Source organism: Myotis nattereri (genome assembly GCF_964212035.1).
Source record: "Myotis nattereri genome assembly, chromosome: 3".
NCBI lineage: Eukaryota > Metazoa > Chordata > Mammalia > Chiroptera > Vespertilionidae > Myotis > Myotis nattereri.
The window spans coordinates 144,811,641-144,832,460 of NC_138077.1; the positions used below are offsets into that span (position 1 = coordinate 144,811,641).

Genomic DNA, 20,820 nt, shown 5'->3' on the forward strand with positions numbered 1-20,820 from the left:
GGAGATTGATTGGGGTTGTGTCTGTTTTATAGGGACAGGTCTCTGAGAAGTTGATATTTCAGCTAAGACCTGCATGATGAGAGGAGGTAGTGTGGAGAACCAGTGGCTGGCTGTCCCAGGCACAGGGAGAGCAAGTGCAAAGATCAGGGGGACAAGTTCGGGATATTTGAGAAACCCTAAATCAGTGGTTCTCAACCTTGGCTGCACATTAGGATCACCTGGGAATCTTTTTAAAATCCTGATTTCTGGGCCTAGGTGATTCTAATGTGCAGCCAAGGTTGAGAACCACTGCCCTAAATGAAGCTAGTGTGGCCTGTGGCTGGAGTGTAGCAAACTGGGAGAGAATAGTATAGATGTTGGGAGAGAGCTAGGCAGGCAAGTGTTTAGAATTAGTTTTAGTACCGCAGGAGTACAAGAAGAAATTAAGGAGGCCCAGGTATTCTCTGTAGAAAACATTAGAGAGCTCTGAAATGTTTCTGACATCAGACCAGAAGGTTCCCCAGGGAGAACCATTAGAAGGCCTGGACATAAAACCTAGGTGGGTGGCCTCCCCACTCAGAGAGCCTGCTGATGAGAAGGTGAATGTGGAGGCCCAGCCTGTACACAGCATTGCTCATATCGCATCGTTGGAACGTAGCAGGTGGGGTGCAGAAGGGGAGCCGTCATTCCTCCCTCTCGTGGAGCTATGAGGCAGCAAAGGAAAATAACGTCTGGTCACCCCAAAAGAATCACAAATGCCAGGCTCCACAATGTGGACTCAGAGCAAACTGTTCCCCGGCTTCCTGTGGCCACTTTTTATCTTTTAAACTTTATAGTGAGCTGGATATCTACTAATTACCACACAGAGACAACTCACAAACACATTTCTTAAAGTTCTAAGGCCCTGGCGGCGTGCCAGCTCTTACAGGGGGACACGCCAGGGGCTGGGGTGGTCATGGAGCCCTCTTCCTATCTTGAGGAAGTTCTTGATAAACATCCAAGGTCCAGGCTGTCAACCTGCCAGGACTTCAAAGCTTTTTGATTGGAAAACTGACTTGGATGGAGAGGTCTCATCTCTGTAAAAAGATCTAATCAGGGCACTGGGCGCAGGTCCTCAGTCTGAAGTCCAGGTGGTGGGAGTCTTAGCAAGCTCGGCTGGCGTGGGTTTGTTTATGACTCAGGGCTGTGTTTATCCTAAGTCACATCTTTTTTCCTCAATTTAAAATATCTTATTGTTACCGGCAAATACAGGAAGCAGCGAATGCGGATCTTTTACAATTATGCTGAGCAGGCATGTGGTTGTGTGTCAAAGGATCACAAAGTCCTATTCCCCACTCATCAGTCTTAGTACTATTTTTAATGACCTAACACATTGTTTTACATCCTCCAAAGTGATCCCAATTTTGAGGAGTTTAAAGTTCCTTATTTTCTTCTTCTTTTTTAATCCCTTGAAGTAGTCCTAATAAGATTATAAGCTATCTCAATTCCTTCAGGAGCAAGCCGCGATAGAAACAAAGTTTGTGTGTGTGAAAAATGAGAGACAAGCAGATTGATTGAGAACCCGGGGTTTCGGGGGGTGGGGGTGCCTGAGGTGCCACAGGGAGCTACCCGGAGGGGAACAGCATTTCTATTCCTAACTCGTCGCTTGCAGCCCAGAAGGAGCGGTGACACTCGCCGCCCACTGCCCCAGCTCACTCAGCCCGCGAAGCTGGGAGCCACGTCTGTTTGCAAGTTAGAGTTTTGAATCTCTGTCTTCAGGGTCCGAAGACTAGTTAGGCCTACCGTTAATGGGAATATTGGTATTTTACAGGGTTTGTTTCCAGTCAACTTTTGTGGCCTTACTTGCTTCTTTTCATAGTGAATTTAGGAATTAATTTTACGACTTGCCTGGATGTCAAATGTGAAAACCTCCCTTTGTGTCACCTTTGGTGCTGGCGTGACGAGAGTAGGGCCATCACCAGGAGCCTGGACGCGCTCCTCAGGTGTACCCGCCTCCATGCAGAGGGAGCCCTCCAGGCAGCATTCCTGGTCTTGTGAAATACTCTGATACATTTGGTCTTCCCCCAACAGGTATGCTTACCTTATTAATCATTAGAAGGTCACTTTTATTATAATTGAGTATTAATTGACTATCCACCCTGTGAGATCCCAGGCAAAGCAGAGGAAGTTTCCCCTTTGACCTAAAATGTTGCGTTATTAAACTGCAATATAAACATGTCATGTTCACATGAATTATGAGCTCTTACATTTTATAGTTTTAAAATGTCTTAAAGGACATAGTCATAAATTATCTTGTTTGAACATCCTAACTCTGTGTGAGAGACACAGCAAATTTTATCATGATCATGGTGATGACCATCATCATCATCATTTGCAGTTAAGAAAATGGTTCAGGGATGTTGAGGCACCGAAGATCAGACCCTAGTGGGTGAGTGAGCTGGGATTAGAACCCAGAAAGTACTGTAGGGTTGTACTCCACAGCCTCCCAAGAATGTTGGCGCCAGCCATGAGCATCCACTAAGCGATCTTCTTGCGTGGAAAGCTTCAGTCCACGTAGTCTGAATCCAGGCCTCCGACACCCCCTTGGGGAGAATGAAGCCTCAGTCACCAAGAGCCAGGCAGAAGGCAGGCCTGGGAGGGGAGTTGGTCTCCTCATGCGGAGACTGTATCTCTTGGCTTTGTTGTTGTCTTGGCTGCCCTTGGATGTACTTGTGGTTTTGAAAGGTGGCCAAAGCGAGAAGCCAGGGCGCTCTTAAACCTGCTGCTTGCTGTCACAGAGGGAGCCTTTGTTCGCAGGCAGAGCGAGGCTTCTCTGACAGGTCTGCAGACAGGATTTCCTCTTGACATTAGCGTTGTTCGCTGGTATCCCTTTGATTCATTTATCTTCAAGGGTGAACTTTCATTTGAATCTGGGGCCTTCCTTGGACGGAGAGGGGACCGGTTCCTGTTGTTGGATATCTGTGTTGCTGGGATAACAGGATCAACGCTCAGAGACGTTCTGGGTCCTTCTCCCGCCTGTGGGTACGTGGAGGCACGCATTCCTGGGAACAGCTGCGGAGTGCCTAATTCCCTCTGCCCCTTGGCGGTGGGAGCATGTGGCAGGACAATGTGATGTTTCATTCATTTGCATGAATGGAGCTGACTGACTAGTCACAAGTGTTTTAACCCAAAGGGGCCAGGAAGTCTGCGGAATTATCCCAAGTTAAAATCTGGTGGTAAGTAACCTACCATGTCACAGTGTCAACTCTTCAAAGCTCAACCAAAGGAGTAAGGCACGGGGTCCGTGCAGACTCTTCTCTTAACTGGATGTACAGACCTCGCTCTGGGCTGTGTCAGCGCTGTCATGTGAAAAATCGTTTTCATTTGTTCCCCTTCAGAGCCACCACATTCTATAACCACTGCTTTCTCCCCAACGAAGCAAGTTCCCCCAAACATGCAAATAAATCAGTCCTTTGCCTCAGAGTTAATCAGAAGGATCTAAATGTGAAGATCCACATGCAAACACCTGCATTTTATTTATATGTGGACCTGTCTGTTCTCTGCAAATTGGAAGCTTTTCGTGAGCAGAAGAAAAGTTGGGTTTAGAGTTGAAAAAAGCCTATTTAATAGATTAATAGATTCTATTTAATAGAAGGTCATCGAATGAATTAGCAGAATGGCAATGGCTTAACGGCCAAGAATGTATCTATGAAGTAATATAATAGTCCATGTGTTGAATTTTTATTCTTAAAATTTCAAAGTTGAGTTTTACTAACATTTTGAAATGCCCCGCGGTGTTTGAATGCAACTGTCGTGGATGGGTTAGTGAATTCTGAAGAATGTGCATGTCCAGGCCCAGTGCCCATGCTGTGCTGAGGCAGGAGCAGCTGGGTCAGGGGTGAGCTCGGCCCCTGCTGGGCATCGTGCTCATCCCAGGGTTGAGGGGGCCCAGAAAATGGGAAATGCCTGAATGTCCCCCAGCTGCCCGCTGTGGTCCTAACCCTCTACTGACAGGGATGATTTGAACCTAAAGGCTGGGGTCTGTGCATTCTCAGCTGTTCTTCTGGGGAAATGAAAGGATTTTTTAAAAAAAACTGATTGCAAACCACAACTAAGAAAACAATCAGAGATTACACAATGTCGTCATGCCCAACATTTTTTCTGGGTTCTACCTTCCAGCCCCCAACACACACCTTAGACAGGCCTGCTTTAAATCATGATTTTCCAGGCCTCCTTCAAGCTGTTTGGGAAAGGTCGGGATTTTAGTCTTCTGAGAGTCAGAAACTCTGAGAGTCTTTTGCATCCCTCAGTCCCCATGGAAACGCATTGTAAGCAGAAGGTGCTGTGTAGGCACAGATTATCCGCGCTCTTATTACGTGTGGGTTTGGGTTCCATCCCAGACTAGTCAGAAGGATGGAAGCTGGAGAAGTTGTAGTTGCTGTTGTTGATTGGAAAGAGACCGAAGCCATGGGCTTGGGACCGCAGCCACAAGACCGATAAGCCCTCAGGCCACCCTGCTGTTCGCAGCTCTGCAGTGCTGTCACCACCCAGTCTGCCCCTGAGAGACTGGCTGTTGGGCTGAATGCAGAATTTCACGCTCTTCTTGGAGGCCTCAAAGATAAGCACTCGTGGTCTTCTGGTTTTACGTGTTGTACTGTTATTTACAAATTATAGAAGCCGGAGAAACCTTTCAGAATCGACCCAGTCGTTGGGCAGCCTGGACCGTCTGTGGTCCAGATTCACCTGCAAACGTAGTGTTCAGAGGTAAGAGAACTCCAGCTGTGGGGAGAAGGAGAAAATGCAACGCAGGCAACCCGGAGATCTCTGTTCATGTCCCTGCTTTTCCACTTATTAGATCTATGAACTAGGGCAAGTTCTAAACTACAAAATGGGGACGAAATACTCCCATCTGAGAAGTGTTGCACTATAAATGAAGGCTCCGCTGAATGTCAACACTGATTTTCACATGAGTTTTCTGAGGTCTGGTTGGAGCAGGTCACTGCTCTCAGCTCCCACCTGGTCACCAGCAGTTTATCCTCCTCCTGCCCCAACTCTACTGAGTGACACCTGACCGTGAAGGCCACGGTGCCTTGGCTGGGACACTGATGTGGCCGTGGCTATCAGAGAAAGCTGCCAGTGACCTTGACTCTGATTCCTGCAACCAAACCTGGTAGCCTTGTGACCTTGCAGAATAAGTTACTATACCTTTCTGGATCTCCATATCCTCAAAGGGTAGCATTAAGGTCAAGTGTAATCCCATGTGAAGGCACCTGGCGTGAAGAAAGGGCTCAGATGTTGGTTTTCATCCTTCCTTCCTCCTGGAAAGCTGGCGCTGGGAGACTCCTAATCCTCGAGTGTAACCTGAGATCACGTTCAGTGCCGGGGGCTCCTGGAGAAGAAGATTTCCCACATGTTGACAGAGTCTGGCAGGAATCCTCTATCGAGTCTGCCCTAAGCTGCCCTATAGCAATGAGTCTTGGCCACCACTCGTGATTACAGGTATAACCACCTTGCTCTGCATTGAAAGACCACACCATTGTGCTGAGACTCAAAACAGAGCCTGTTCTCAGTGGACTGGCCCAGCCCTGGCTCGCTCGTCCTTATTCTTAATGTCAGTGTCTTCACTGTTTATTCTTTGGTGAATGTTCATTGAGCTTATTTTGTGTCAGGCATTGTGCTGGGTACGGAGTTCCCATGGAGAATGAAATAGATGTGGGCCCTGTCCTTAGGGAGTGCCCAGATTAGGGGGCACACAGACAAACACATCAACAAATACCTTAAAAAGGAGGAGGTACGAGGAAGGTACATCAGAGAGCCCCTTGGATTTGGTGGAGGGAAGGCCTCTCTGGAGGAGGAAACATTTGAAGATTTAACATAAAAAGAGAATGCAAAATACTTCATTAATATTTGTTATGTTACTATGTATTGAGAGGATAATTTTGAAATAGTAGGTTAAAGAAAATATTTAAGTTAATTTCACCTATTTCTTTTCAATGGCTATCAGAAAATTTAAAATTACATTGTATTTCTATTAGACAACACCGGTCTAGACCTTGCTAAGGAGTTTAGGTTTTCTTCCTGGGGCAAAGGGAGACATTGAAAGGGTATACGTAAGGGAATAAATAGCCTGATCTGATTTAGTTTTTAGAGGATTATTTGGTCTCTCGGTGGAGAATTGATTGGTGGGGGAAGAGGGGCTGGAGGGAGGGCAGGAGGTGGTTCCAAAAGTGCAGGGAACAGGTGGTGGTGGCTCCAGGATGGTGGTGAAGGTGGGTGATTCAAGTGGAGCCTGCTGATTTACTGAGGGCTGCATGTGCTGGGGTGGCTCGGCAGCAGGATGTGTGGGGTGGGCTGTTTACTGTTATGGGGAATATTGGGAAAGGATCGGGGCTTCATTGGGTTGGTTGGCTGCTTTTTCTTGGGGGAGGAAAGATAGCAGGTAGCAGAGAATGGAGACCTCTGTTTGGGTGTGCTGGTCTGACATGCATGCAGGTCTACGTGGGGATGTGCACCACCACTTGGTAGTATGAGCCTGGAGCTCTGAGAGGTCTGAGTAAAAGTTATGAAGTTAGGGGTCTGCGTAGAAATGAAATGGGTGCCGTCACCAAGGGAGAGATTGTGAAGCATAAGGGAAGGACTGTAGGGCCAGCCCCGAGGAACCTGGGCTCCCCTTCCAGGGAGTCAGCGGAGGAGGCTGAGCATTCGGTCTGGTGGAGAGCAGAGAAATGAGGCAGGAGCTGCTGTGTTGTTCAAAGGAAGGCTTTTGTTTCCTTTTTTTTTTTTAGATGAGAGACAAAATTCAATATGAAAAGATCATAAGCATGTAATAAAGCAAAGCACATTTTTTTTCATATACATGATTTTTTTTATACAGTGTTTTGGTTTAATTAAAGCAGACACATCCCCAGGGCTCCCCTCCCCGTGGCCTGTCAGCAGCATGGAGATGTGTTCCTAAGGACACTGTGGACAGCAGAGGTGAATGGACAGCTGCGGTTGGCATTCAGGCTTTTGCCTGTGGGGTGACGGCTGCTCTTCCAAGGTTTTGGGGAGCAGCCACCTGGAGGTGGGTGCCTGCCCTGGAAGACAGATCTAAGGTATATGTTTCTATCTGTTTGGCTGGGTGAAGTCTTTCCTTTTAGAGGCCTTGAGGACATTATCTCAAAACTATAGCGCTTTTATTCTGCCTGTGAATTAGTGAGAAGAAACTTTTACAAACACGCTTTTTTCGAAGGGGATGGGGAATGTCGGGGGTGGAGAGGATGGGGCTGGTGGGAGTGGAGGAAGGGCAGAGAGATACCAGCCAAACAAAGCATCTGCTTTTATCAAAAGTGCTGTGTTTGGACTTAGACAGCCTGAAGCCTGATCCGCTGATGCCAGACCCTCGGTGCCTGCCAAGAGACATACTGGCCTTGATACGGCTTTTCTTCTGACTATTCAGTTGGGCGGACTGCTGCCAAGTTAAGATTTCAGCAGCGGCTTTTAGCTCAGTGCTGTCACTGGAATTCTGCTGAGCGCAGGTTAACCCATGGCCACGTCAAGTTTTTCTCACCCCAGACCACTTTGTGTCAGTCTTGGGTTCCTAGAGACTCACCCTAGTGTCATAGGTAGGACAGTGAGATGGCACTGTTTTAACACGATTAGGGAACCCGCCTGAGGAGATGGTTTAATTGCCATTCTTTTCACACACATCATGAGTACATTAATCGGGCACTGCCGTATTTTCAGATGAGATCGAGATGACTCACAGAAGCAGGAATCGGCTGTTGAAGTTTTCGAAGTAAACAGTCTGTGACAACTAGGAAGGGAAATGTGCCCTGGTTTGCAGTCTGCTCTGAGCTAGAGGAAGGAAGACTCCCCAAGTCGAGGGAAGGTTACAGATCTCATGGCCTGAGGCTCTGAAAGGGAAACAGTTCAAAACAATGAAAGACAACGTGTTTACCACAATTTGAAAGAGGAAGACAGATGAGATCACCCAGGTACCTTGCAGTTGAAGGGTGTGTGTGTGAAGGACTTTGTCCAGCCTGGACCGACTCCTGTTCGGATCCCCACTGTGGTGCGATGAGCCAGGGCCATGCCGATGAATTCACTCGCAAGGACGTTGAACCTGACTGTGTGCTAGGCTTTGTGCCAGCTGCTGGATATTCAAAGAAGGCCAGGGCCTCAACCCGTTTGAGGACTTTGTGGCCCTAGGAGAAGGGGATGCCCGTTTTGAACCATCTGACCTCACCAACACCTGTTCTCTCTATCTTTGCTACTGATCTAACTGACCTAACTTCCCCTTCACAGCGTAGCCCTTCGTGTCATCTCACTAGTCCAATGAGAAGTCTGGTTTTCTTGACCTCCGACCTTAACATCTTTCAGGTCGCAGGTCACTTTTTCTCCTTGACCAGGTGACTGCAGGTTGTACTTTCTGGCTAACCCTTCCCCAGGGCCTGCCTTCTCTGTGCCAACACTTCCTCTGCGCTGTCCTCGCCTTAGACCCAGACGCAGAAAAGGTCAGGTCGTGCAACCAAGGGCCAGATTAGAGGGTGGCACTGGCTGTAAAACAAGCAGAGTGGGCAGAGGATTGTGAGAAATGCTAAGGATAACACAAAGGGCTTTCAGAAGTTATGTCCGGAACAAGAAGACCAAAGAGAGGGGGAATGTGAGAGAAACAGAGAAACCAAACTGCTCAGCTTCTGTTCGGCTTTCCTTTTTTTTTTTTTTTTTGTCAAGGAAATGACTTCAGTGATTGGAAAAGGTAGAGTAAAGGTGAAGGAAGAGGGTGAGGCCATGACAAGAGGCTCTGAGACACCAAGTGGGACGAAGCCCCGTGGCCCCAGAAGACTGAGCACTTGAGGTTGAGTCCATCACACCAGCGCTGCAGCCAGCAGCTACAGGAAAGATGCAGAGAGATGTTTCCGTTTCCAAAACAGAACTTGGAAGATAGGGTTAATCTCTATAACGATAAGATTGACAGCAAATTCGGGGGATGGGGGGGTGGTTAGGACAATGATTTCTTTTGGAAACTTGGTAAAGGAAGCAGCAACCTTAGGAAGTAGCAAGGCTTTGTGAAAAGCAAGTCATACCAGATTAACTCTCCTTCCTAGGGTTACTCTGATGGTGGATTAGAGGAATGTTGAGAAGGTGTGTATGCAAATGCCAGTCATTGGTGATGTCCTTGGGGTGAGAAAGATTCCTGCTAGATGACAGTGCATGAAGCATGCTGTAGGCTGTGTCCTCAGCCCCATCCCAGCCAATTTAAAAACCCATTTAGACAGTAATATTGACGTACAGATCACATTGGTGGATGACATGAATCTTGGAGGAATAGCTAATATGTCAAAATGACAGGTATGAGATCCAAAAATGATCTTGGCACTTTCAAACAACAGACCAAATCTAACTGGAAAGAGTGTAGGGAGAAGCAAAGACTTTCTCTAGAGTCCAAAAACAAAGTCAAGGTATGGGGTTTGTCTCAATAGCCACATGTGAACAACATTCCAGAATTTGGATCACGCCAGCCTCAGAGTGAGTCAGCTGTGTGCTATGGTTGTCAAAAGGGCTAATGTGATCTTAGGAGCATTAACTGCAGTTTAATAATGAGACTGAGAGAAGTGGTCACACTTGGCTGCCCAGATCACATCCGGTAAATGTTTTTAGCCCTAGACACCAGAAAGGGAAGATGAATTCCCCCACTGCAGTAGAACAGGGAGCTTCTGTCTAGACCACGCCTCTGCTCTAAAACATATCTGCTGGTTTAATCATTAAGAACTGTCCCCAAGGTTCTTAGTACTTGTGAAAAGGAACTTCTCATGTCATGTGTTAAACCTGGGAGGAGGATATAAAATAAGCACCAACCTTAACCCTGTCAACTGCTAGTGAAAAAGCCTGTTTTTACAAAGGTCAATAAATACATGGTGAGATGTAAGAGAATGAATCTCTTCTCATCCATTAAGGTGAAGGAACAAAATATATTGTACTAAGTGTACATCTCAAAGTGTTATAGTTCTCTGTTTTTAAAGCTACATCCCTTTTTTTAAATTAGCAAAGGCTATTCACATAATATGCCCCCACGTAGAGCAAGAAATATCTCTTTATTGGGACTTTAATGTGATTGTCAGTATCTGTAAGGACCTGAACATCTGACTGCACACTGGCTGATACTTTTCCGAGAGATGTCATCTCTTCACTCACCAGGCCAGCCCTGTCTTAAGCATCTATTTCTTTTCATCTTCCCATAAACAGATGGCCCTGTGGTAGATGCTGTCTGTCCTGGTTATCTCCCTGATTAACCTCCTCCCTGGCCTTTCAAATATGCCCAGAGAGACTCATTTTCCGCAGAAGCAGCCAGCCTCTCAGGCAGTGCCACTTTGGAAACATCTGGCCTCAGTGGTGCTGGGGAGCCTCTGCCTGAGGCCACCACAGTCCAGTCACGGGCCGTGGCTAAGTTACCTCCTTAAGGAGGAACCCCATCAGTCCAAGAAGGACCTTTCTCTCTCGGTTCCCTCTCTTCCTACATTATTCTTCCCTTGGTGAACCCATGGAGTGTGGTGGAAGGGAAATGTCAGGGTCTAGGTCTCCTACACAGTGGAGAGGACCCACACATTCATACATTCATTCATTCAAACCAACATTTATGGAGCAACTGTGCCCTGGGGCTACAAAGTAGGATAAAATAAAATATGGTCCTTGTTCTCGGGGAGCTCATGGTCCAAGAAGGGAGATAGGCAAGAGTATACATACTATACTGAATTATCATTAGTTGTTATAAAGTTTTATGATGCATAGAAAAGAAGTGTTGAGGAGATGTTATTTCATTAATTCTTTGAGTTGTCGGGGTGGAGCAGGGGAAAGAGTGGTCAGAAAAGGTGGGAATGAGTGGGGAGACATGGGGATTCCAGGCTTCTTGGTTCAGGGAATTCCAATAGTTTGGATGTGTTGGAGTGTAAAGGACAAGGAAAGATGAGGCTGGTGAGATGGGCAAGGCCTTAGATCAGGGGTGGGCAAACTTTTTGACTCGAGGGCCACAATGGGTTCTTAAACTGGACCGGAGGGCCGGAACAAAAGCATGGATGGAGTGTTTGTGTGAACTAATATAAATTCAAAGTAAACATCATTACATAAAAGGGTACGGTCTTTTTTTTTTTTTTTAGTTTTATTCATTTAAAACGGGCCGGATCTGGCCCGTGGGCCGTAGTTTGCCCACGGCTGCCTTAGAACCAAGGATATCATCTAATAAAATATAAAATGAGAATGGTAGACTGCCCCATGTATTAATCTTACCCAAAAGAACATGTGATCTAGTAAGGAATATTGTCCAGTGGACACAAATTCTTAGCAGATTTAAAGCCTGTTACCATGTCTTCCTCCCTTTATCCCTCCACACCCCCGCTTTTCCCCAGCTGAGATTTTGAGACATTGATGGAGCTTCAAGGTGGAGGATGGAGGGTGAAGGCACTAGATCAAAACCATATTTACATGTAAAAAGGCTGCAGCCACAAGGTTGCTGGTGGAGGGCAAGCTTTCTCCTGGTTGTTGGTTCTCCTTTCCTGATTGTGTTGCATGCCCTGGTGCATGGGTCTATTAAGAATGGTAAACCAGTAGACCCTGAGGCTGCAGTGTTTATTTCTCGTTGGACCCACTACTTCAGGTAAACAGACGGCCTACTGGTCAGACACACCCTGCCTTTTCATCTTACATTTCAGTTAAGTGTTCTAGGAATGCATACACTTGTGATGAATGAACACCCACAAAGCAAGATCTCCCTAGTCCCTCCCATCAGTAAATTTTAAATCTCTCAAGTGTTTGCACAGTGCTTCATATCTAGGAACCTTGCTCTACTTCCTTATAAGGTCTGTATAGATTCTTTGAGTGTTCTATGTTGACAGTTTTTAGTTGTGAATCATGACAGTTTTATTCTCCCTTTTCCAGTTCTTATACCTTTTATTTCTTTTGCTTATTTAACTGTTCTGGCTTGGACCCCCAGGACAGTGACGCACAGAAGCAGTAATAGTGGAACCCTAGTCTTGTTGCTGATTAATTGACTGATTGATTGATTGATTATAGTAATGATTCTAATTCTTCACCATTAAGAATGATACTTGCTGAGGTTTTGGGGTTTTGATAAAGATGCCCTTTGTCAGGTTATGGAGGTGTGTGTTTTTACTATATCTAATTTGTGGAGAATTAACTTTCTCCCTGTAAAGATCATGAAAAGATGATTTTTTTAAAAATGCCTTTCAGCCCTAACTGGTTTGGCTCAGTGGATAGAGTGTTGGCCTGTGGACTGAAGGGTCCCAGGTTCGATTCCGGTCAAGGGCATGTACCTTGGTTGTGGGCACATCCCCAGTGGGAGGCGTGTGGGAGGCAGCTGATCGATGTTTCTCTCTCATTGATGTTTCTGACTATCCCTCTCCCTTCCTCTCTGTGAAAAATCAATAAAATATATTTAAAAAAAATCCCTTTCACCCTATCAATCAGATGCCCAAATGATTTTTCTCCTTTAATGTGTCAATGTGATAAATTATATTAATAGAATTTCTCATGTTAAACTGGCCCTATATTTTTGAGTCAACCCAATTTGGTTATGATGTATCTTTATAGATTCTTGGATTTGGTTTGTCAATATTTGCTTAGGATTTTTCATATCTGTTCATTGTGAGGTTAGCCTTTACTTTCTTTTCCCTTCTTGGTCTTGTCTGGTTTTTGTATCAAGATTATAATATCTTTTTCAAGTCTCTTGAAGAGTTTTTACAATTTTCAAGTAACAAATAATTCCAAAATTTGGCAGAACTTGCTAGATAGTAAAACCATATAGGCCTGTGGAAAGACATTGAACTGCGGATTCCATTTTTTAATGGTCATAGAACTATTCAGATTTTCTGTTCGTTTTTTGAGTCTTAGTTTTAATTTATTTTCTAGGAATTTGTTAATTTTTCCTAAGCTTTCAAATTTAGGCATAAAGATGTTCATAGTATTCTCTTTCTATGCTCTTTTGTACCTATGATCATGCCCCCTTTTAATTTCAGATTCTCTGGGGAAGAATCTGCTCCCCACCATCATTCAGCTTGTCAGCATAATTCAGTTTCTTATGGTTGCAGGACTGAGGTCTCCATTTCCTGGCTGTCTGCCAGGGGCCACTCCAAGTTCCATGCCATGGGCCTTTCGCAGGCTCTCTCATCATGTCACACCAACAACAGGATTCCTTATGTCAGTTCCCTCTCACTCTTCAAGTCAAGTCCACTCAGATAATTGTCATATCTTAATGTCAGCTGATTTGGGACTTTAGTTACATCTGCGAAATCCCCTCACAGCATTCTTAGTGCTTGATTGACTCACCAGGGAATGGGAATCTTGGAAGGAGGCATCCTCAGATTCTACCTATCACAGTGAGGTTGGAGAGCTAGCTGGGCTCATGCCAACCGGAGCCTCAACAGCTGCGGTGAGGACTTCGGGGTTTTGTTCGGGGTGGATGGGAGCCATTAGAGGATTCTGAATGGAGGTTGGGGGTGCGGGGGAGACCTGGTATGAGTAAGGGCCACTCTGGCTGCTGTGTGGAGATGGTGGAGCTGGAGTGGAGCTGGGAGGGTCTTGCAGGATTCAGGTGGCAGGTGACGGTCGCCTGCACTAAGGTGGCACTAACTCCCGAGCACTTAGGGTTCCCCAAATGCACCTTACTGTCTCACGGCCCCATGTGTTTGCACATGCTTCTCTTGTTGCCTGGTCATTTCTCATCACCACCTACCCCACAGCTTCTTCACTGGGACAAGTCCTACTCGGCCCTAAAACGTGGCGCAGATGTTGTAGAAAGGCTTCTTCCTGGTGTGTTTCTCTCACTGACACCCTCTCTCTAACTTGAGCTGTTTGGATCTTTGGCTCTGCCTTCCCCACTGCCTGAGATCTGCCTGAGGACAGGGCCTTTGTCTTGGATTCCTGTGTTTCCGGGGTCTGGCCTCGTGCATGGCATATTGTAGGTGCTCCATGATGTTTGTGGGATGCGTGTAGGAAGTACGGAAGATACTGGGCATGAAGTAGACAGGTCCGTACTCTTGGGGAGGGAGAGACCATGTATAAATAAGCACTGTGTAGTGAGCTGGGATGCAGACACTATGCCACCGGTGCCAGCTCTGTGAATTCCTCTTGTGTGTGGGTTTTAGGGGAGCATTTGTCCTCCTCGTTTCTCACATTCCCCCATTACATGAAGTAACCATTTTATTACCAGTGGTCCCTTTTTATGTATATCTAGAAGGACATTTGTTGCCCTGGCCGGTTTGGCTCCGTGGATAGAGCGTCGGCCTGCAAACTGAAAGGGCTCGATCCCCAGTGGGGGACTTGCAGGAGGCAGCCGATCCATGATTCTCTCATCATGGATGTTTCTGTCTCTCTTTCTCTCCCTCTTCCTTCCTCTCTGGGATCAATAAAAATATATTTTAAAAAATAAATAAATAAAATAAAAGGACATTTGTTTGGCAGCATGTTAGCCATTACTTTATTTTGTACTATTTAAAGAATTAAACATTCATTCATTTAAAACTTTGTGTGACTTAAGACAGACATAGGGTACTTCCTTCCCTATCTGTATTCCAACCACTTGGGGAAGATCCCTGTTAGGGAAATTTTTCTTGCGCATTCAAGATAGAAAACCTCTTAGCTCAAAACAGCAAACACTTACAGATCAAGTGTCCTTTTAAGAGGGAGAAAATTATTAACCTGGTCACAGATGAGAAACAAGCTGAAATAATAAATATATCCCAACTAGACATCCTTCGGTATGCACTCAAGAAAGTGGGATAGTGGAAAGAGTGACTTAACTGGAATAAACACAGTGATGTTATTTAAAACTCAATACACTTAAGGACAAAATAACAGGCGAGTCCGGTTTCACCCTGCTGCTTTCCTGCGGTCTGTGGACCGTCCAGTGAGGGGCCGCAGGCCTCGCGGGGGGCTGGGGACGCCTGCCAGACTGCAGTTGTAAAGAGAGATGCACACAGCATCATGGATCCACATGGGTGGGGATTCATTTAAAAAAAAGAAAACACGATGTAAAAAAAACACAACTTTTTATTTATATTGCCAAGTTCCTCTGTTTGTTTTCCAGTGATCTCTGTTGGAGAATATAAATCTGTGGTTCAAGAAGTGTTTGCTGCACAGTCTTGTATGAATAATTGGATATCCTATTTAAAATTAGTGGCTAGGGCTACAGGGCCAACTGCTATGTTTTCTAGCTCATGTCTCCCTGGTTAGCTGGGATCAGGGGCAGGCTGAGGAAGGAGACGCAACACTTCTGCATTTAAATATCATTTTAGTTTGGTTGGAGGCAATTATTTTTAAAGCTTTTGGATTTGTAGCACACTCACTCGGTTCTGTTTACGCTCCTTACATTCCCTCCCTTGCGTCTCTGAAAAGGATGAGGAGGAGAATATGAGGACCCACTAGGGCACCCTAGGAGTCCTGAACTAGACCCTGAGAACACTGGATTCCCCTCTGCTCTCGGAACAGGGCTCCCTTAGTGGAGTTCATTTGGGGGCAGGGTCAAAAGGGGACTTCAGTTTACCCCTGACCAGCGCCTTTGGTTTCCTTCTCTTCTGCCAAGAGTGTGTGTGATGGGCGATCAAACGGAACCCGGGAGCTCATCCAAGGAAGGAGGGGCCTTTGGGAGAACACCCAGGCTCCCGGGCACAGGGTCCGTGGGCGGGAGAACAGGGTGGTGGGAAGAGCACAGGCCTGCCCTGAGGTCATCCCATCTCTGAGTGGGGACCTTACAAACCTTCAGGAGCCCCCGGGCACAGCACCTGGCCTGCTCCAAGTGGGTTATCCCACTCCTGAGAGTCTGAGCGGTTACCCTGAGGGAACTTAGAGAGTTTTCAGGTGCATCGCTAGAGAAAGGGAGAGAGGAATGTTTCAGCTTTCACATGTGAAAGCAGAAGGAGTTTACAGCTAAATCTGGCGAGAAGAACAGGTCCTGGACAAAATTCTAAAAAGAATTTACCAAGAGAATGACATTTGAGCACCTAAAAAAAGAGTTAAAATTGCAAATCATAACTGTATGGTCTTGCTGTTTGGCCGATATTCCCCCCAAAAGGAGTGAAATGAAGTTCAAAAAAAAATATTTGACAGTGTTAGCTGCCAATGACAAAATTCAAGCCTTCAAGTGAAAACGAGAACTTTGGAACATTTATCTCCTCCACCATGCGCTCCCTGCTTCCCAATACTTATTTACTTCTGATGAGGTCAATGATGACATTAACTTGGGATTCCTTTTTTATGTTATAATGAAATGGGTCAACATTTAGAATAGCTGCATAATTCAGTGAACCAGGATTTGCTAGAAGAGTGGTTACGCAATCACGTGTGGCTAAAACAAGGTGCAAGACAGATGCAAAAGAGGAGAGATATGGTTTCAGATTCCACTTTACAGCCAATGTTTAATAAACTGCCACTTGCACGATTGGTATGGTATCAAAGAATATCCACAAGTAACTGAACCGTCTATTAAAATACCCCTCCCTTGTTCAATTACATGTGTGTATGAGATGGATTTTCTTCATTTACTTCAACCAAGACGTGTCTACTTGAATATGGAAGTAGATAGGAGACAGTAAAAAGATTTGCAAAAATGTGAGACAACATCACTCTTCTCATTACTGAATGAATTTCTGTTACGAAAAACATATCCATTATTTATAAAAATGCTACTTATTTAAACACATAATGGGTTTACTTTTAACATGTAAATTGATTAAAAATTTGAAAATTTCTCAGTTTTAATTTCTGTGATCAGTAATCAGTAGGTACATTCCATATGTACAAAAGGTCTTTGGGATCCTCACTAACTTGGAGCATAAAGAGATCCTGAAACCAAAATCATTTGAGAACCATTGATTTAAACAGCTCACATCCTATACTGTTTATCCATGCATCGAGACACGTATGTATTAATAGAAATTTGAAGAAGATGAGAAATAGCATTTCAGTGGCTCTAACATCTTTCTGCACGCATGAGCCTGACCACTGGGCTCAGATAATTAGCATAAGACTGAATGACTATTCGCCTAAAAGTTACTTCAGTAGAAAACCAGGGGTTCAAGAACATAAAGGGGAACACCATGGCCAGAGTTCCGCCGACAAAGTTTTTAGTCATTGGCTGGGTGGTTCCACAGAGATTTACATCTGCAGGATGGGGCCAGGCCCAGCAGGCAGACTCAGCAGCTTTGGGGAAAATGCCAGCTTGCAGGCAAAGTGAGTGCCTCGCCCTGAAAGTGATGTGTACCCCTCTGATGGGAATGCAACCAGGACCTGTGAGCCTAAGCTCTTCGCTGGTGCTTTGGTTCTACAAAGGGACTCATTTCAGAACCTCAGCTGCCTGCACGCAGAGAGCATCTCGGTGCCAGCCTGCCTCTGCCCTGTGCCCTGTGCCCTGTGCCCTCTGCCCTGTGCCCTGTGCCCTGTGCCCTGTGCCCTGTGCTCTGTGCTCTGTGAGCTGCCCTCACCAGGCAGTCAAGCCAGGCCAAGAAGGGCTTCCCACCCCCAAACTGGTTGTGTCCCTGAGCTGGGGCTTGGCTGCTGCTGTTCTAGGGAGTAGACCTGCTGATTCCCAGAGTCTCTCCAAAGCCCTGGACGCAGCCAGACCTGCAGACGGCTGCTTGTTGGAGTGCCCCCTGCCTTCAGGCCGACGAGTTCTTGATGTAGATATGCTAAGATGCCTCCTTAAGAAGATGAGTTTTATAGGCTTCGGAGCCATCGTGTCCTTTCAAAATGATCGCGCTGTGCAGGGCCGGGTTGTTTCGAAGTTTAGGCCTCCGGAGGCAGCTGTCTCTGCACGTCCTCGTTGAGGGGCTGCCTTGCTGTAACTCCTCAAGCACTGGGAGCATCGTCTCAGGTCTCGACCCCCCTTCCCTTTGCCTTAGTCAGACCCTCTTCTGCTTTCTATAGTAAGAGCATCCTCAGTGCCATCGCTGCTGTTTAATTGTCTGGTCAGCCCTAGAGTTTTATTATGATAAACACGAGCAGACAGTAGGCGGGAGAGAAACAAATAATGGAACACCGAAGAAAATTAGAGCGAATTGCTCAGCTTGACACCAGGAATGGGTGGCCAATCAAGTCAGCCATAAAAGAGACGAGAGAGAGAGAGAGAGAGAGAGAGAGAGAGAGAGAGAGAGAGAGAGAGAGAGAGGAGAGAAGGGTTTAAAAGCAGAACTGGGCACAGTTCTCTCTCACTGCTGGGTGCTGGGTGACCTTGGGCAGCGCCTTGCCTACTGGAGCCTCCCTTTACTTCTGTCAAGGTGGATGCGACACAGCTGCCGGGTTAGATTGCTGCCTGCATGGGCAGCCAGCCCTGCTTCACTCCCACCTCTGTCCTCCTCCAAGCTCTTTGCCTCAGACTTGAAGGCTAATTGTTATGCTCTAGTGAACCTAGAATCACCACATGGAAAGAGTCCAACATTTGGAGGCTGAACCTGACAGAATATATAGAGCTTCTAGACTGAGGTCATGGTGGTACCCTACCCCCACCCACCCAACACACACCATGAAGGGAACTGGTGTCTGCTCTCACTTCCTGAGTATTGTCTGGGAGGTGGGCCCATCTTAATAATTTGGATGGATAGGGTGAGATATTGTTGGATACATTTTACTCAGTGCAGGAATGCATGTTCCCAATGGTTCTCATATTTTTGTTTTCTCTTTTCAGGGATCAGCAACTTCTGGACCCAACTCTGGAATATGTGAAGGTAGGAAACCAGAATTTAACATGTAATCATGACCCTAAGCAATGGATTTCCCATTTTTTAACACAGTGTTGCCAAGTGACGCTACTGTCTGGCTTGTGTGGGAAGCTGATGCGATGGAAACAACCAGGAGATAATTTGACTGTTTCAGGTCTTTAGTAAACTTTGTAGGGATCTTACCTCATCCCAGTATAGTCTAGAGCAGCCGTGGGCAAACTACGGCCCGAGGGCCGGATCCAGCCCGTTTGAAATGAATAAAACTATTGAAAAAAAGACCGTACCCCTTTATATAATGATGTTTACTTTGAATTTGTATTAGTTCACACAAACACTCCATCCATGCTTTTGTTCCGGCCCTCCGGTCCAGTTTAAGAACCCATTGTGGCCCTCGAGTCAAAAAGTTTGCCCACCCCTGCTCTAGAGTCTTTTCTTCTTATCTGAAACTCTTAGGGCCAGGTGTGTTTTAAAATTCAGAATTTTAAAAGAAATGTAATATGGTAGGTAGGTAGATTATACATATATATATATATATATATATATATATATATATACACACACACACATATATATACACACATATATATATATCTCACCCCAAAGGGCTCTAGGGTCAGCTAGCTCCCCTTTATCAAACTCATGAATTCAGCAGTGAAATGGGAGAATTTCACCCTAAATAGGAGAAAGAGATCACAAATGATTTTATGTAGTTCAGGTCATGTTTTGCCACCAAATGAGGTCAGGTTTGTTTGGCAGCCAAATGAATTATTCTTAAAATCCCAGTTCTTAGAGAATTTTGGATTTGGGAATGGTGGGTGAGGAACTGTGAACCGTGTTTATCCTCGGCGAGGACTGAAGGTGCCCTGAGGTTTTCTGCGTCATCCTTTCCTTCTCCACCGCCACCACCTGTCAGTGGCGGATCTGGAGCTGTGAGCTGAGCTCACACCTTACCTTCCAGTGGGGCCGACATTCAGTGCTTATAAGTAGTTGATGCTTCTGAACCCTGTTTTCCTTCTGAGCAGAAAGAAAGGGGGCTTTTCATTTCTTCCCTCTGCTCCCCACCCCATTTTTCGGGTGTGTATGTTTGCTTTATTTTATTTTTGAGAACTGTCATTAAATCTGGTACCTACTACAGAAAAGAGAATTCTGATTTGTCACACCTGGTATCTTTATTTATGACATCACGATTAATTTTTTCTTATAATATTTTTAATTATAATATGAAGGGGGAAAACATACAATTTCTTAAGAGAAATTAGCAGCTGTGGAAAATTGGTTGGTTATAAGTCACAGAACCCCACTTCATCTATGTTAAGCCAAATAGAAGCTTATGGAAGAGAGAATTTAAGGAAGCTTATGGAAACCTAGCACAGAGAGCACAAAGAAAGATAATAATTTTTAGGAGAAATCATGGAAGGAGTTAGGATTTAAGGAGCTTGCCTCTGAGGAGCCACAGTCATCTTCATTGTTCCCAGAGCAGCATCCCACTTGGGGAGAACTCGGCCTGTTGCTTTTCCGTGGGCCTGTACCTGCCCCAGGGTTTTGGCGTGTTGTCCCTTAGACTAGAGGATGGACGGTACAGGCGGGAGCTATAGTGGAACCTCTTGGTCACGTGAGGCAGTCATCATGAAGTGTGTTGGCATGGGTCTGTGTCTGAACGGCAGTGTCCCAGGAGCAAATGTGTAATCCTGAGCCAGCAGGGCCACTCCGTCGGAATCTGGCCAGAGCTCTGTCAGTGCTGTGTCTCCCTCCCTCCCGGATGCCTCCCACATGCTCTCCTGCAGGTTGTGCTCTGCAAAGCGTTAGGGGACGCTGCTCACAGACTGAGATTTGACTTGACCGCAGCCTAAATTGCCCTACAATTATTCACAGCAGCCCTTACGACTCACTCCCTGCCGTGTTTCAGAAATTGGCCGTCTCCACTGCAGGCTCACTCCGGCGTGCTCAGCAAGCACAGCCCCTCCCCTTACTCCAATAACTCAGCTTTTTCTTTTACAAAAGTCCAAACCTTTTAAGATAATCCAGTGGTGAATTCTAAAGCTAAACATAGACTTTTGGTGTGACCTGTTTTAGTGTTAGCTAAGCTATTGCGTCTGGCCCGTGAATGTCGGTCTTTGTGACTGGAGTCTAGTTGACTGAGGAGGTACTGGGGTTGCCA

General features: G+C 45.9%; 1 protein-coding gene across 1 annotated transcript in view; it reads left to right on the forward strand.

Moving 5' to 3' along the window:
• Positions 1-20,820, forward strand: part of BCAR3 (BCAR3 adaptor protein, NSP family member) — a gene marked incomplete at its 5' end in the record, with an annotated part of 105,804 nt that overhangs the window by 11,183 nt on the left and 73,801 nt on the right. The window contains one exon of the mRNA XM_081087743.1: positions 18,629-18,668. Within this exon, the coding sequence (XP_080943869.1) occupies positions 18,629-18,668 (40 nt within the window). The remainder of the gene's footprint in view (positions 1-18,628; positions 18,669-20,820) is intronic.